Raw genomic sequence first — 17,836 nt, 5'->3', positions numbered from 1 at the left:
GTAATGTATCACTGTGTTAATGCTTTCCTGATTGCTGTCTGTTATGAAACACAGGTAGAAGCACAGTCTTGCAGATGGAAGAGGCTTTCAAATTCCATCCTGTCCAAGCCTGCCAGCTGCCAGAGAAGGGGAAGGCACGTGGTTCTAATTCTCATCTTTCTGACATTTCATCAGTGCATCAGCACTGACTTTGAAGGTATTGCTGTTGCCCTACTCAGCATCTCAAAGATGAAAAATAAGCCCTTGAAATAAAACATGCTGCTCTGACAGGAGCTCCTGCTTCATCAAGGTAAGGTCCTTATCAAGGCAAGATTTTATTGCAATAGCAAGGATTTAAACCAAGCACAGAAGTTTCATTAAAGAAAGGGAACAAAAGACAAACCAAAGGGTTCCAGTGACAAGTTACTCCAAGTAGAAGTGAGGGATCCAGAACACCATTTCCAGTCTGGTAAAGAGATCACACACAGCACTTGGTCTATCTGGCCAAGTCTGTGTACTATTTATCTACTCGGAAAAAAAAAAAATATATATATCTATCTCATAGCAAGCTGTTTCTACAACAAGCACAGAAGAGGCTGGTAACTCCAGCTTAAGGCTAAAGCATAGCATAATGTTTAAAAGTCTGGTTTGCTAGTTTATTACAAAAGGCTCCCTCTCTCCAACTTCCATTTAGGCAGGTGTTTGTGACCACTCAAAATAGTCACCTCCCCCACAGAAGCAGTGAAGATATTTAGCTAAGCAGTGAACCCACAGTGGCACAAAAGACTTTGAGAGACACCTGTCTTCTCCCAGAACAAGCCCAACAGCATTTAGGCTACAGTTTAACACTGAGATTTTTACTCTAAATATTCCAAAAGAACAGAGACTTGGCAACTTCCAGGTTGGCAATTCTCATCCTCAAGTGTCCAAATAACTGGCAGGCAATTAACATCACTGGTTTTATTGCTAAAGCACATGCTAGTGCTCTTGAACATCCAAGTTTCTCATTGGTGCAAGAAAGAGAGAAATATACTTGCCCACACTATGAAAATACCTGAGTCTTTCCCCTTAAGTCACAGACTTAGTCATGTTCCCCACATCAAATAACTCATTTTCACTGTCCCAAGTTCAAGACACTTAAAGTCCCACACTGGCAAAACTAAGGCTGCACACAGAAATATTGACATTAAGGTCCTGCCCACACGAGCAGCAATCAAGCTCCACTGAAGCAACACCAGCATAAAATCACCATAAACTGGAGTGGATTTTAGAACACTAACATTGGCTGAATAGTACCCCTTGAAAGGCTAATTTGCATTTACTGACATCCTTCCTCTCCCTCCAGTTAATGGCAGGACACACCATTTAGTCAGTGGTCCGAAGCTTTAGCTTGCAAGACAGCAATTTATGCACCCTGGCAGGTGAGAATGACCCATTCAGCCTAAACAAAATGGAGAAAAGCCTCCTGACAGCATTTTTCTGCCCAGACAACTCCAAGTATCATTCAGCCATGGCATGTCTAACCAGAACTGACCGTGTCCCAGACTCTTGGGAGTCAGATCCCCTGACTTCGAATAATCACTTTCCTCTCTTCTCCCCCAGCAGGACTTAGGCACAAAGCAGTACATCATCAAAAGACTATTTAAGTTCCCAGTGGCTGGGCATGCCTTGCTCAGGGGACTGGTTTGGATTTTTTTTTTCCTCTGGTGCTAATTCCATCTATTAGCTTCATTCTCTGTCCATGCCCTGGGCAGGAGCCGCTATAGCAAAAGGATGCCCAAGGAAAATGCATCAGGACAAGTCAGGCACAAACGTGCCTCTGGAGGCAGAGAATTTAAATTAAGAATGAACTTGAAAAAGCTGCCAGCTTCTCTGTAGCCAGCACTGCTAAGAAAAATTCACTACAGGGGCTATCACAGGAGCAAAACACCTTCTGGCCTCACATTCAGGAGGGAGAAAACAAGCACAAAACTGACCAGAGTGCCACCCCAGAGACTGGCAGAAGTTGGTGTCAAAAAGAAACAACAGAAAAGGCCACATCTGCCCCATCAAACTGATCATCTATGGTCTGTAGAAATAAGCTGGCAGGGAATGCCCATGCTGCCTCCTCTTCAGGAATTCAAATTCCATATATGTAGGTGAAAACAAATGGCAAGGTTCTGCCTTCTGTATCATATACATCATCTTTTAAAGACACAAAATTTGTGCAAGCTGCTGTACGTACAGCTGGGTGGGGAGAAAGCCTGTCCTGTTCCAAATGTTTATCATTAAACACAGTTTTCTACTTCTCTCTTAAAACCCTAGAAGTCTACAGGCATTAAAAAAAAAAAAAAGAAGAAGAAAAAAAAAAAAAAAAAAAAAAAAGCTTTATGCTCAAGAAGGTTGAAAGGACAGACCCAGCTGATGGCCAGCTCTTTCCCACCTTGCCACCATTCCCTCCCATGCTCCCATGTCCTGATCAGTGAGATGTGCAGATGAGAGCAGAGCAATTCAGCACACCAAAAGGTTCAGCCTAAGGAACCTGGTGTGTAACCAAGAGTTGCCAAATCCGACTGTGATAGGCATAGAAAGACCTTCACTCTGACTCACACCAAAGGCTGTCCAAGTCACTGCCACTGTGCAAAGGCCACAGCAAAAGAAAGAGGAGAAAGGGACCTGCATTTCCATATAATAGCATCGGAGCCCACAAGTTAGAGGGAACAGAGGAAAAGCAAGAAAAATCAGACTATGGCCCCAAATCATCCCTGGCTACATGGTACTTAGGTTTTTCCAAAGTGTATTGTTATATACCTAGTTCCATAGTTATCAGGTCACATATCTTTACACACATATAAACACAGGCATAGTATCCCCTACATTTCAGAAACACTTTTTTTTTAACCACATACTGATTAAAATGCAATTTTAAAAGATGTAAAAAAGCCCAGGAAGCTGCACTCTGTCCCCTCCTGTTCTACTCTGAGGTTTTCCCATGCAGCTGATTTTGACAAACATAGGTAATAATAGCAAGCTTTTTTCATTAAACCTGTTAGATACAAAGGCAATAAATGTTACAGCCAACTCCCTTAGGTAAGAATGCACAGCATTAGACAACGTGTTTCCCCATGAGCTGTGAAACAACATTTTCACACATATATTGACTCACTCCTGTGTCCTGACACGTTCCATGGGTCAGCTCTGGCTTCTTGTCCTTGTCTCCTCCAGGATGAGCACATGAGGAGCAAGCACTCTGGCTTGTTCCAGCTTCAGCCTGGGAACAGCATCCACTAGTCAGTGACTTTCATGACTGTTAAACTTTCTCTTTGGGAAAGAAAATAAGAATCTCCTCTTCTACAGAAGACACAGCATTCTCAAATGATTCAATATTTTATCATCTAACATTTGATCTCGTTCTGCAGAGTTAGACCTGCCTATTTCCCCTTTCTGTGAGTTGTTTCTCCATCTCCCCAAACCAGTTTATTGCCTGTTTCCAGGAGCACTACAGGAAGCACAAATAAATAAATTTTTTAAAAAGGCACGGATGTGGGGGTGCTGGAATAGTATCATAAGTTCTTAGTTGTAGGTTTGATGTAAATTGGACTTTAACCCTAGCCAGGTAAAGCTACTGTCTTGGAATGTGCTTATCAGAGGTTGATAAGAGTTGCCAAGACAACTCTAATCCTCTGCCCTGGGTTTCGATCGTCCTATTGTGTTTTCCCCCATCCCATTGTACTCCTCCCCCACATGTCCACCATCCCCCAGGCCCCAAAACCTTCAGGAGAGGTGTCTGACAGGGATTGGTGGGTCTCACAGGACCACATCCCAAATTCACCTGATTTGTTAATGTTGTGTATTGCATTTTGACCTTACCCACCTGGTTTTGTGTGATTGGTCTCTGTAACTGGTGTCCACCCCTGAGATTTGGGGGAACAAAAACCCCCTGTAACCGAGGCCCAGGGTCACTCCCCAGAGGCACAGGCCTGGAACCAGGGGCTGCTCCCTGAGTTACCCGAATAAAACCTTTTCTCCCTGAGCCTGGAGTGTCCCCTCTTTCTAACCACGGCCGAGACAGCTAAGGCAAAGGGGCTGCGGAGCCAAAAACCCACGCGAAGGTACTGTTGGGTGTATCACAGCTAGCAGGGCGGCCCAGCTGGCGCTGAGCTGACCTGAGAGACAGATACGCGAAGCAACACACGGAAAGCTGGGAGCCATAAGAACAAACCCTCAGTGCAACTCAGAAAGGCAGGTTTTTTGTTACTTGCGGTATGTGAGGTGGAACAAGTAGCATGGATAATCTGAAATTAATTAAAGGGAAAGGCGGGTAACATTGAACCTGCCACAATGAGGTGCTGTATAAGCAAACTGAGAATGCTACACGACCAGCAGTGTTGCCTTTTGATTAAAAGACCAGAGTTTCCAGGCAGGGTAGCAAAAACCAACATGAATACTTAATTAAGAAAATTAAGGACTCCTCAGTGCTGATGCTGTAGCAGTGGTTGAGGTGCCTTGAAAAAGAAACAGTTTCTGCTTTGGGTCAATAGACCATGCTATGTATGAGTTAGCTTTGGGGGGGATAACTTTGGAATCTTTGGACCAATTTGAACTGAATTCAACAGGGAATAAAAGGTCACAGAGGTGTAGAATTCCTCTAAGTTGAGCTGAGTGAAGAAGCAGGCCCTAAAATAATATCTGCCCTGAACCGTAAGGCACCCAGTGTCTACTTTCATAGTTGGCAGGGCTCCAGCTGATTGATGCATCAATCACAGTGAGCTCTCCAGCACACCTACAATGCCCAGCCAAGGACACCTTGTGCCAATCTTCACCCCTCCAAACAGCCAGCAGAATGAGGGATCATGATAGAGATGACAGCAAACACTGAGAGAGAAGAGTCCTGGAAGGACATACAGTTAAGTGATTGCAAACTCCTCTTGCTTAACAAAATGACCAGGCATTTTGTTCACTTCCTGGTCCATCAGAGAGCAGATAGCTCTCACAGAGCAGATAAAGTGTTTAACATGGCTACTGGGGCAGGGCCTCAAAAACACTCAGCAGAAATCATAAATCTGGTGAGCTGCCCTGGCCAGATCTTCTGCTGTATTCCATGTGCCACAATTTTCTGAAAGCCCTTCTGTTAAAGGCTCAGCTACTCATAAAGTCTGACCATAGAAAGCTGAACAATCTCTATTATCCCTCTGTGACACCTGATACGGACACTGTGACTGGATGGGGCTTTGTGTTGGTGTTGCTCCAACAGTTGCCAAAGTACACCTGAACAAAGATTCTTTCTTCTGAAATACCAGTTCTCTCAAGTAGCATGGCTACCACTCTGGTTTGCAATCTCACAGTCCCACAGGCAAACCTCTTTTCAGGCCAGGTACAAATGTGTTTTTCAGAGCCCAGGAGACAGGTCTGCATGTCTGCCTCTCCCACCACAAACTGAGCACGAGCTGCCAGTTCTTCACATGCAGGCTCACCAGTCTTGTGTCTTGCACTCGGGCCTTTGGCCAAACAGAAGTAAAACCCTGTCCCACTGCAAACACAAGGTTTATGCAAGTTCAGAGAGCTGGTCTGTCTGTCCACTAGTGCCAGACCCCAGCCCCAGACACCCATCCACACTCCCAGTGTAGAGTCAAGTACTAACAACATTTGCTGGTTGGGAATAAAGCTAGAAAGACACTGTGGGTGACAGAACAAGGATATTGCCCCTCACATTCTGGTCCAGCCCTCCACCTGGCAGAAGACTTCCATGAGGCAACCCAATCACACCCCACCAAGAGGGCAGAAGGAAAATTCATTTGCCCTGTCTCACTCAGGAGTACCTCACCTGCACCTGGTGTTGGGCAAAGACTTTTCCCTTTGGCTGTTGAAGCGAAACATAAAGAGGAAACAATGCCACCTTAATGAGCCCAGAAGCTCACAAGACCTTTGAATTTTGCATGCTTTTACATTATCCCATATAAGATTACACAAAGTCACACAAACCTACATGTGCTATCATCCTAAATTATTCCAAACAATCCACATACTTCAGAGTCAGCCCCCACTCCCCTGATCAGACAGATGTGATTCCTCTCCTGTCTGCAATGCCAATGAAAGCCCAAATTCATGGCTCCCATGGTCTCATCATGCTGATTCTCACAGCTCAAAAGGAGCTGAAATTTGAAATGGCTTGATCTGTCAAGCCAAGCAGGCAAAGGGATTGGAACAGCAGTGATGGTCTTAAAACCCTTTGAGACAGAACTTTGCAGTGCTTTAACTTGATAAATCTGTTAATGATTTTAGCATGTTCTACTTTTCTACTATTGAGAGCCCAGTTCTACTTTTCTATTATTGAGAGCCTTGTTCTTTCTCCTCTTAACTCCTTGCCTATTTTTCCTTTCAAGCAATCTCTTATTAAAAAAATATATTCAGCAACTAAGCTGTAGCAATGAAGTAAAGTCCTTTGTTATTAAGTAGCCACATCAATACAGATCATAGCCTAGAGTACATCCCTCTCCTCTTGCATGCCTCAGTTTTCTGGAAGGAAAAAAAAAAAAAAAGGGTTATACTACTGACCTTCCTTTTAATGACCTTTGGAATACACAGCTGAAGGAGGCAGCAGAAGAACTTTCTAAGTATAGTCATGGTTGCCATTCTGCAAGTAAAAACTTGGTAGGATTTGGTAGTAAAGGACAGGAAGACTGGAACAGAGAAATGTCTCCATATACACAGCTATTCAACCCACTGCCTTGTGCAGAAAGAATTCACCTCCCAGTTCTCTAACAGAGGCCACAGGCCAGCCAAATCTGCCTGCACCTCATGGTGTTGACCACAGCTGGGAGATTTTTCAAAGAGGCATCAATTGCAGGGAAAGGCTAAAAACCAATTAAAGCTCCTTCTCTATCCCCCTTGCACCCATAAGATCCTAAAGCATTTTGGTAAGAGCAAGATAATCATGTTTTACACATTCTCTTCCATGCAACAGTTTTTGCAAATGTCCATCCATTTCAAGCCTCAGGGACAGCCCTGCATGTGAGTTAATGTCATTATAGGACACAAAACGAACAACATACACGCAGTCAGGTCGTCAGGGTAAAAAGAGGGAACTTTATTTTCTTACTTCAATTTATATCAATTTTGGACAGTGATCATGGATTGGACAATGAGGTTGACACCTCTCCGACCACACTGGTCAAACTAGAAGTCCATCAATTGTCCCTCCTCAAGAGAGGAACGATAAACAAGAACAGTTTACAATAACATTACTTTGTTTACATGAAAATCTGTGAGCAACTCACTACAAAAATGCAAACATCAGAAGGCTGAAAAAGATCACAGCGACAAGTTAACTCTTCCTTGTAGATAGGGAAGCCAAGACATTTTTGCCACAATGGCAAGACCACAAATCACAAAGGCATCCTGCATGCACAGCCTGCTCTCCTCTGGCACCCAAGGATGCACATCTGAACTTAACCTAAACATTTCTCTCTGCCTTGAAAATCAGCAGGAGTTCCATGCCAAGTCTTCTGCACCATTAACCTTCACTGGAGTCCCCTACCAAATCCCCAGAAGAGGCTCAACCCATTTCAGGAGCCTACCAGCACTAAAGATGTACCAGCAGCACCCACGTTACAGACTGAAGCAGTGTCAAAGCAGTTGCTTCCAGCATCCCAGTTCTTCAGCCTATCACTGACCTAAGTGATTTGCAGTTGCTCAGTCCTAGGGTTTTTTTTAAATCCCAAACATACATTTTAGTCCCAAAGAGATCATCTAGTGCAATCATGTTTCCCATGAAATGTTTCTTTGTCCCACAATGCAGTGGCTGGTAAGAATTCCAATTCTTTCTGTTCCCCCACATCCACAAGAAAGGAAAGGAGGAACACAAACCCTAAGATTTGTGCAACACCCTTTGCTTGGTAAAGATGTTAGAGTGCCAAGTGGCAGGGACCTGTCAGGGCAAGTGCATCCTCTGTGGATCAGGGAGAGGAGTGATGGAGCCCAGTTTTCCTGCCCTCCCCTGCAGCTCTCGATGGAGCGGGAGAGGGAGCAGATGGGCAGAGAGGTGGGTCTGTCAGCAGTGCCCCTGGGAGGACAACAACGGGGCAGGGCAGGGGATGAGATGAGATGCAGGCAGGACCTGCTCCCCGTGCCAAACCCGGGGCAAACCCCGTCCCGCTGGCACAGCAGCACCGCCGGCAGCTGCGGGGGGAGCCTGGAGGCTTCACAGGCACATAACTCAGGCTGGAGGGGACGGAGCAGATGAGAGACCCTGGCACAAGAATCCCATCTTCAGGAAAAAGCCTGGCAGCGATTAGAGACAGCGCAAAGGGTCACAGCACCAGCTGCATGGCAAAACGCTTTACACCACGACCCGGTGTCTGGCAGGACTCTCCTCGCCTCTCGCAGAGGGAACCCCAAAGAGCGGGAGTTTCCCAGAGTCAGTGACTCCGAGCGGGTTTCCATATCAATATTTCAGCAGCCTGTGCCTCCCAGCACGCAGTCCCGGTCTCCGGCAGCATTCCCTCCCTTTCTGAGATGCCCACGCTCCCTCTAGCGCCCGGCTCCGCTTCCCTCAGCCGGCCCCGCACCCTTCCCTCGGCCAGCCCCCCGCACCCTTCCCTCAGCCCGGACTCCACACCCTTCCCTCAGCCTGGCCCCGCACCCTTCCCTCAGCCTGGCCCCGCACCCTTCCCTCAGCCAGCCCACCGCACCCTTCCCTCAGCCGGCCCCGCACCCTTCCCTCAGCCTGGCCCCGCACCCTTCCCTCGGCCTGGCCCCGCACCCTTCCCTCAGCCAGCCCCGCACCCTTCCCTCAGCCAGCCCCCCGCACCCTTCCCTCAGCCTGGCCCCGCACCCTTCCCTCAGCCTGGCCCCGCACCCTTCCCTCAGCCAGCCCCGCACCCTTCCCTCGGCCTGGCCCCGCACCCTTCCCTCAGCCAGCCCCGCACCCTTCCCTCAGCCAGCCCCCCGCACCCTTCCCTCGGCCTGGCCCCGGAGCCACACCAGGCTGGAGATAATTCAAACTGATGCCATTTGGGGCACGCAGGCCCTGTAGTGCTCTGCAGAGCTGCCTGCCTGGCCATTGTGTCGCATGCTGGAATACGAAGGGGAAAAAGCACCGTGACAGCCTCAGTGTCAGGGCTTTGCTACTGTTTCAGTGGGAGAGCAATCGGGTCTCCTTCAGCACTGAGAGGGAGGAACAAAAGAGAGATTTGATCACTCAGCATCAATCTTTTCTTACTTTTATTGCACGCTGCGACTCCGCAGGTTATGAAGGCTGGAAATTGACCCTAAAGTTTCCATGGCAGATTATTTATCAAATATGTTTACACCCACACAGCCACGTTCTACAAACATGCAGGAAATTTTCTTCAGTTCTCTTAGTCTCATGACACCCCATAAAGGCAGGAAAGGAAATAGTTCCATGCCTTCTTTTTTGCACAGACGAAATGTTAACAACAACGATGCAGTTCTCTCTGGACATTAGGAGAAGTTAGGATTTGGGAATCAGTTTGCCTTGGACTCCGACACAAGCAAACCAGGAAGCTTGTATGCAAAAGTGTGACTGCAGCAAAGTATATTCCAGCTAAGGGATATTTCAGCTTAAAATTCCTGCTGTGCTTCACCAACTATGTCACCAGACCAGTCTCCAACACGGCTCACAGTGTGGGTCAAATTCTCACAAAGTAACAAACTCTCAGAGCCAAACAAGAGACACTGAAAGGCTGTGCACAAGAGAGGAAAAAAAACTCATCTTCCCGCAGTCCTGTGGTTGTAATTCAGAAAACATAAAGGGCCCACAGGTCTCCTTGCTGTACTTCTCCAGGTTTCCTCACCTCTGTATTCATTTCTCAATCTTACTTTCTGCTGCTGTAGGATCCTGCAGGTTGAATTCTCCACTACAGTAAAACAGCCTAGATCAATCCTACATCAATTTAAACTGAGGATCCAAACAAATACTTTGCTGCTTTGGGGGATTTCTGCAATTATAGCATTCAATGCTTCACAAGGAACATGTCATTTAATTTACTGTCCTGACTGAGGCAAGTTGGATTCGACACCTTCAAACATAGATTCTCAATGGAAGATAAACTTAACCAGAACCCAGCCAAATCCAAGCATTAACTCCATAACTGACAGGTCCCCTGCAATGTCCTCAAAGCAGCCCCAACCATGAGCTCAGGCCTGGCCCTCAGTTCTGGAATGAATCTGGAATTTTGTGAGAGTGCTGACAGATGTAAGCATGTACTGCTCTTTCTACTCACAGACATCCAGGGAGCTCAAGGAGCATGATACTACTTGAGTAAATTCTTGACTGTTTGCAAGGCTGGTTTCCAGTATTCTTTAGTGCAAATAATACTAAAGATCTTTGCCCTTAACCCATGCTTTTCCAATTAGACAACACTGTTCTCCTATGTTTTCTAAAATCTCTACTACAAAGGCAGATGTAAATTTGGAAACTCTCAGGAAGTTTCATCTTCCTGCAGCCTTGCCTTCAAGAAAATATTTGTTCCATCTCACCTCCCTTTTGAGAAAAATGTCTCCTGCCAAACATAAATTAGCTGCTCAAACCCCTTCTCAAAAGACTTCGTAATCTAATTGGATGAGTGTTTTCCATTATGAAAAAAATAATTAAAGAATAGCATCGCTGTTTCTATTTGCATTTAATCCACTCTGAAAGCTTAGCCACAAGTCCTAGGGCATCATCCTTGATCATGGCAAAGTCTGAGTACTGAGGTCTGAAGGGAAACTGCTGACAGACACCTCGGACAGGAGCAGTTCTGTTATTGAGCTTGGAACTACAAGAACATCAACATTTTACTGTGCCAGGCAGGGAAATGGCCCAGAGAACCTGCCAGTTTCCTGCTATCCACAAACAATACCCAGGTCCAAATATCAAACTGACTTTGCAATGAAACCAGTCTGCAGAGAAACAACACAAAAAATATTTTCCAGATGCCTTCTCCCTGGTCTACCAACTCAACACAATCACAAAAGTAGTTGCCATGCTGGTTTCATTTTCATTTGCAATCTTCTATTTAAACATTAATTAAAAATGGATTGGCAAAGTCCTTGAGAAAGACTTTGTAGCAAGCTTCATTAATAAAGGTAGAGGAAAAGTAGAAATGCATAAAGAGATTTTGCCAGAGGTTGGCCTGCCTTCAATGGCAACAAGACCATAGTCTACTCAAAAGCTATTTGAGAATGAAACAGTCTAGAACAGAAATTAAAATATCTACCAAAGGCAGTGAAATTATTGTGGTTGTTCTGTCACCATTTTTGCATTCTATGAGTAAACATTTTAGTCTGAAATCCAGCTGGACTTTTGGAGCAGTTACCTGTGGCTGACAACTAAAAGCAGCTTTGCCTTGCCTGAAGATTCCCTTTTCTCCCTTCCAAGCATAGCAGTCTATTTGGAATTGCAAATATTGCCCATCACACACCACATTGGAAGGCATCTTAATGAAAAACTACCTGGCACAGAGTGATCCCATTGGCCTCCCCAGCCTGTAAAATGCTCCATGGGAGTGAGTAATGTCTCAGCATCCAACCACCAGTACATTAGCAGATCACACCAGAACCCTGCCAAAAGCATTCAGAGGAATCATTCCCGGAAGAGACAGGCTTCACTGTGAGAACTTGCACAACCTGCTTGTCACTGCCAGCCCCCAGAGCTTGCACAGGGCAAAGAAAAAGGATGGTGGTAGTAGGAGGTAAAGAAAACCCATTCAGAACAGAGTGGTTCCCATCAGATCATCATCTTTACATGAATCTTGAAAATCCCCAAAGACTTTCTGGTACCTTGCTGCAGCACTTCCTTTGAGAAGAAACTTTTCCTAAAGTCCAATATGTCATACGTTGGGGCTGTTAACACATACTAATCCCTCTTCAACCAAAAAGATAAGCTGCATCTCCTAACTCTACTTCCAATGTCTGTAAGCTACTGCAGCATCATTAGCCTCCTCTTTATTATCTTGTCCCAAAGGCATCTCATATTTCAAGTCTTGGAGTGAATCTTGGAACCACATTAACTCTAGAAATGACAGTCACAGGTTGACTGGACAAAACAGTGCAGCATGGCTGCCAAGATAAAACCAGGCCCCAGTCCAGTGTCTCACCAGCTCCAATCCTGCCTTCCTCAGTTTCCAGGGCCTGGGTCATGCTGCAAGCATCCATGCAATTGCATGGTTTTCACAAGCAGCAGCTGCACCATTGAAGCACACCAAACTTCCATCGGTTAATCTTCTTCATTGTTCTACTACAATGAGATTAAAAAATTGCACTGCTGACGTTTTTCATATAGTATGAAAAATCTAACCCCCAGGATCATATAGGAACTTGGCCTGGCTGTAGCAACCTGCAATATATACCTGCCTTAGACAAATGCCCTCTCCTACTCTTACTGGGGCATTATAGTGCATTTCTCATCTTTATTCCAGCAGTTTGGGAGAATTTATGTCAGATTTTGGGAGATGTTCCTGCCCATGACAGCAGGGATTGGGACTGGATGATCTTTAAGATTCCTTCCAACCCTTAATATTCAATGATTCTGTGGATTTTGCCTCTGGTTACTAGAAAATGCAAAGGCATATATCCATGGGATAGCTAAAGGATGCAGTGATCATAGACGCAGCATCTCCATAGAGAGCAGATTGAAAATGTCTTCCAGAGAAAGCCAGAAATGTGCACCTTTTCTTCTCTTGGTGAAAAAACCCCAGCCACAATGCCACAGAATTTGTAGTGATTCCATCATGGAAAAAGCATGAACAAAATCAAGTACTTCCTATAAACAGCTACATTCATCAGAGGGACAACTCTGAAACCTAACAAAAACAATTCCCACTTCCCATTCCACCAGTGATCATACCAGGAGAGCAATCCTAGTAAGTGTGTTTCACTGTAGCTTCTTGAAATCACTTGGAAAACTTACTATCAAGAAATGACATAGTGAGATTCAAAACTGTAAGAGCATTAAAGGTGCTGCTACTTTTTTTTTGCAGGTCCTTATCCTAGAAATCAGGGAGAGAGGAAGGAGGAAAAGATCATATGAGGAATCAAATCATCTTCACAAGAAGGTTGGAGAGAGCATCTGATGAGCAGAACTAAGAAAATTTCATGCATTAACATAAACATCTAGAGAGGGAAAACAAGTGTAGAGGGTACAACTGCTCGTTGAATGGCACATTTGTACACAGCATATGTGTTCAGAGAGGAATGGGCTTGGAAAAAGAATGGCTTGCAGATCTTTTAGGAATAATAGTATTTTTCACTAAAAATTCTCCTTTCTTTAGAAAAGCCTTGGCAAGAAAACATTTTATCTGATCTCTCCAAGGTCCCTCAAGAGCTTCATGACCTTGCTCAATAAATGCTTCTATTAGGGCAGACTGATACTTGAAGCTCAAATAGAAGCCTGCTTTTTCCAATATCAGACCCACTGAATCAAGCCAAGTTCCCTTCCTAAGAACACAGAGAACACAAACCTCACTTCTACAAAGAGTAGTATTTTTGTATTTTCCTAACAATTTTCACTTCAAGATCCTCAGGTATTGTACACAGCAGAAATGAATTCTGCTCCACACCACCACTTTGTGGTCGCTAAGTAGTACTATCCTCATTTAACATGGAAGAGGAGATCCAGAGAGGTTAATTGTCTTTCCTAAGGTCACCAAAAAGCCTCTGGGCAGGACAAAGCAGAGAACCCAAATTCCCTGATCTCACCAGACTTTTGCCTCCGTCATAATCCTGACCTCACTATCAGCAAACAGGGAAAACAAAAGTTTGTTGCCTGGGAAGGATTATGTTTTAGTAAGTTAAATTGTGATTTGAGGGACGTGTGAGAAAAGTGAAATAGGAGATGAATAGACGCTTTTAAAATAACAATAATTTAAAAAGCAAAGGGTTTTAGCATTCTAGGTTGCAAGACATCCAGCAGCTGCAAAGACCTCCCTTCTGTGGAGTGTCTGCAGATCTTCTATACATCCCAGTAAAACCCCAATTTTTCATTGCCTTCCTCTTCTTTGCAAATCCATCCAGTTTTTAGGAATACCCCATTACTAATGCACAAAACTTGACTGATCATGTTTTTAATAACATATAAGTGACAAAAGCTGAGGTTTTGAAGTCTGGTCAAGTACCAGAATTGATAAAAGATAGCTGTTTGCCTCTTTATTGCTTTGGGAGCCTGAATACAATAACATACAGACACATCCTACCTACTCTACTAGGACAGCTGGCATAATCATGACATGAGTTAATATCTATTGTCCATTTCCAACACCCCTTCCTGCTGCTTTACATCTCCTGTGACCTAAGAAAATTTATGCTTTGTGATGTGAGGCTGGGGACCAATGTGGCTGGCAAAAGAAGCCACACTGTTGGCCCGAGTGACCTTGGACAAATTGCTTCATGTTCCTGTGCCATGGACACCTCAGCAGTAGAATTAGGTAAAAACTGAGTTGCAGCAGAAAAAACAGGCATTGGATTCAGCCTTATCTGTTAATTAATGAAAGAACCCACGTTCAGGCAAATAACTTTCCCTCTACACAGTTTAAAAAAAAAAAAAAATCCAATTAATTACTAAATGCAGTCTGTTTTCCGCAATAGACAGGAGAGAAAAAAGTCTCAGAATGCTAGACCTCATATTAGGAAAATCACAAAAAGATAACATTAGAATTTATTACCACGCTTGCTTCTCCTTCCTACAAACACCACAGTGGCAATAAACACCAGTCTTTTGCTTTAGCTTGTGCTTTTGAGTTGGAAGCTTTCAATGCATGGTATCCTGAGGTGCAAAACCCTAATGGCATGCCATGAACAATCAAGACATTTTCTTTCATTACCCTTCTCAGTCACCTGAAGAATAAGGAATTGAGTTATTTAAATAGCATGTTTCTGTAAAAGAAACCAAGGAGAGAGAATTTTGTGAAAATCACTTTCTGAGCTGTGCTTTAGGAAAAAATAACCCTTCTTTCCCCTGAAAATGCCTACAGAATGAGTTTTCTTTGCTACTTAAAGCAGAAATACTCAAAACTATTGGAAATCCATGCTGGGAAGGCATGGGGGAGGCATTTTAGCTTCTTTTACTCAACACCCCTTGATTCAGCATCAAAATGAAACAAAAGAGAGGGCATAGAGGTTGTTTTCTTCATTACATGGCATGTTATGTTAAAAATAAATAGTCCTAGAGACAAGTGTAGTGCTGAAATATACCATACAGCTGTTTTCTCTTCAATGCTTGCTTTCATCTTTAATGAGAGTGAAATTCATGTCTGGCAAACCCAACTGGCTTTAAAAATTGGTTAAATCAAAGTAACATCTACATTGCTGTCAGAATTATTGCCTAAGTAGCAATAAATAGACAAAAAAAAACTAGTCAAAAAAAAAAAAAAAAAAGAAAAAAAAGACAGTTGAATTGCACATTAGAAGCTTACAGCTGATACCTAGATAGAGACACAGATAAGTACATAGACAATTTGCTTTTTCATGGCTAGTAAGTTCCATGAAGAATGTATCTGAAAACGCAGCCAATCTGTTTTATGCTGTTAATTGCTTTATACTCATTTCCAATAGTAGCAAAAACAATAAAAGAGGCATTTTCAAGGCAGCGACAAGCTATAATAATCAGAATAATGGGAATATTGTCACCAGACATAAAGGTTTCCCAGAGTCCTTCACATTATATCTGTTCTCAGACTACATGAGAGTAGAAATGGTATTTCTGATAGCAAGTCAAAAGAAAGTTGAAGTTGTGTCCGCAGCCATTGCCGGGCGTTGCAGAGCGGGTGTGAGGGAGGGTCCTGCACTATCACAGCACAGCCTGTGGGCTTTGGGACATGCCCCCTGCACAGCACACACAACCCACAGGCTTCCAGGGACACCTCAGCGAGTCGCTGTTACTGACTTCGGGAAAAAGGCGTGAGATGCCATGGATTTTTTTACAAACTTTTCACTCTGCCTGCACTACGTGCCTCCTCCACTCAAAGCTCCTTGACGCGCTGTGGGGCTTTCCACCCCTTAATGAATTAATGGGATCTCTCTTGCCTCCAGCACTCACAGCGGGGCACTGGAGGGCTTTTCCAGCATCCCTACACATCATTCACCCCAGGCAGGGCGGCAGTGTTTATCACACACGGGGAGATAGAGTGAGGGTCCCCGGGGCGCGGCACAGGGGACAGCAGGAGCGGGAGGGCTGGGGCCGGCCCGGCCTTGGGGCGCTGCCCGGGGATGGAGGCTCTGCCTCCGGGGCCGGGGGCGGGCGGTGTTCCCGCTACCTTCACCCTTCCCCAGGAAAACTTTTCTCCAGTGGCCATCGCTCCGTATCCCGCTCCCCCTGGCGATAAGGAGGTGCCCGCCCAGCGCCCCTCTCCTCCCGCACCCCGGGCTGCAGCGCCAGGCTCGGCCCGTCCCGGCCCGCCGCTGTCCCGGCTCCCTCCCCGCCAAGCGCCGCCGGACCGGCTCGGCCGGGCTCTGCTCTGCTCCGCGGGGCGGTACTCACGCTGCTGTTGTGGCCGGACCAGTGCACCATGGCTTGGTTGTGCGCCGCATCCCCGGTGAGCGCGAAGGTGGTGCTGCTCAGCCTGGGCTCCTCGGGGCCCCGCAGCCGCGCCGCTCTCCCGTCCTCCGGGGCGCCGCGGGGCTGAGCTCGGCCGGGCCGCTGCCCCTCGGCCGCGGGCACCCCCCGGACTCCTCCGGTGGGCAGCGCCCGGCGCCCCTCGGAGCTCCGGCGGGTCCGCGGTGCCGCCGGGCCCCGGCCCCCGGGCGCGCCGCCTCCCGCCCCCGCCGAGCGGAGCGGCGCTCCCCGCGGCCCCGGCACCGGCTCCGCCGCCCCGAGCGAGCCCCGCGCCCGCCCGCCCGGCCAGCTCCCAAATCCTCCCGGCGGCGGCGGCGGCTGGCGCTGCTCCTGCCTAAAGCGAGCCGAGGAGGACGGCCAGGAGGGCGATGGAGATGAGCAGGATCTGCAAGTTATTTCGGCGCCGGTGCAACACCAAGAGAGAAGTAAGAACCATGTCCAGGCGAGAAAAATGGTGTGGCAGGTCGGAAAGCAGTTGGTCCCCTTCTCCATGCCTTTGCGGAGCGAGTCGGGGGGCTTGCAGAGGGAGGGGGATGAGGCGCTGCGTTTAGGGCTTTTTTTTTTTTTTTTTTTTTAGGAAGAAAGGGGCCGGATTCTAATTATAATATTTATTATTTGCAAAAGGCTCCTCTTTCTCTCGCTCTTCTTCCTTCTCTTCTTCGCTTTTCTCTTCCCTCTTTCTCAGCTTCTTAGACGATGACCAGGAAAAAAAAAAAAAAAAAAAAAAAAAAAAAAAAGGGAAGAAGGGAAAAAAAAAAAGCAAAAAAACTCTCCCCGGTAGTTGGATTCTGTTCCTTACTGTTGCTGGATTTTTTTTTTTTTTCAAAAGTGCTTTTCAGTGAAACTGTTCACGTTCAAGGATTTGATCAAGTGAGAGGGTACCACCACACGGGGGGAGGAGCCCCGAGCCTCGCCAAGCCGCCGCCGCCGCTGAAATACACCGGCGAGTCACCCGCCGCGCCGCCGGGGGCCGGGAGCGGGGCCGGGGGCGGGAGCGGGACACCGCGCTGCACCGAATCAGCTGGAGCATCACCCAGCCTTTGCTCCTGATTTGGTATGTGTGCTCCCGGCCGAGATAAAGCAGCCGTCATCCCCGTTTCTCCTGATGTATCTGTGCACAGAGTGGTGTTTACAGCGCTGTGGGCGCCGCTCGCCCCGTGTGTGTGCGTGTTGGTGTGCGCACAAAGGCTGCTGGCAGCCGCGGGAAGGGGCACAGGGGTGCGCAGCTGGATGAGCGGCTCTTGGGTGCCTCCCGTGTGTGTAACAGCGTACCCACGGAGCCGGCCATCGGCAGCGTCCCTCCAGAGCCGGCTCCGGCCGTGGGGATGT

At 46.5% G+C, this 17,836-nt stretch overlaps 1 protein-coding gene and 1 long non-coding RNA gene across 3 annotated transcripts in view; one reads left to right on the top strand and one right to left on the bottom strand.

The window, feature by feature from the left end:
* SORCS3 (sortilin related VPS10 domain containing receptor 3) overlaps positions 1-17,629 on the bottom strand; it is a 269,719-nt gene extending 252,090 nt beyond the window's left edge. The window contains exon 1 of the mRNA XM_083866873.1: positions 16,433-17,629. Coding sequence (XP_083722999.1) covers positions 16,433-16,999 — 567 coding nt within the window. The 5' untranslated portion in view covers positions 17,000-17,629. The remainder of the gene's footprint in view (positions 1-16,432) is intronic.
* The window catches only part of LOC310912356, a 424,676-nt gene that overhangs the window by 339,664 nt on the left and 67,176 nt on the right, over positions 1-17,836 (top strand). The window lies entirely within an intron of this gene.

This window comes from Zosterops lateralis (assembly GCF_965231275.1).
Source record: "Zosterops lateralis genome assembly, chromosome: 8".
Classification (NCBI taxonomy): Eukaryota; Metazoa; Chordata; class Aves; order Passeriformes; family Zosteropidae; genus Zosterops; species Zosterops lateralis.
Note: the sequence above shows the minus strand (reverse complement) of the source record. Positions and strands in the feature narration are given on the sequence as shown.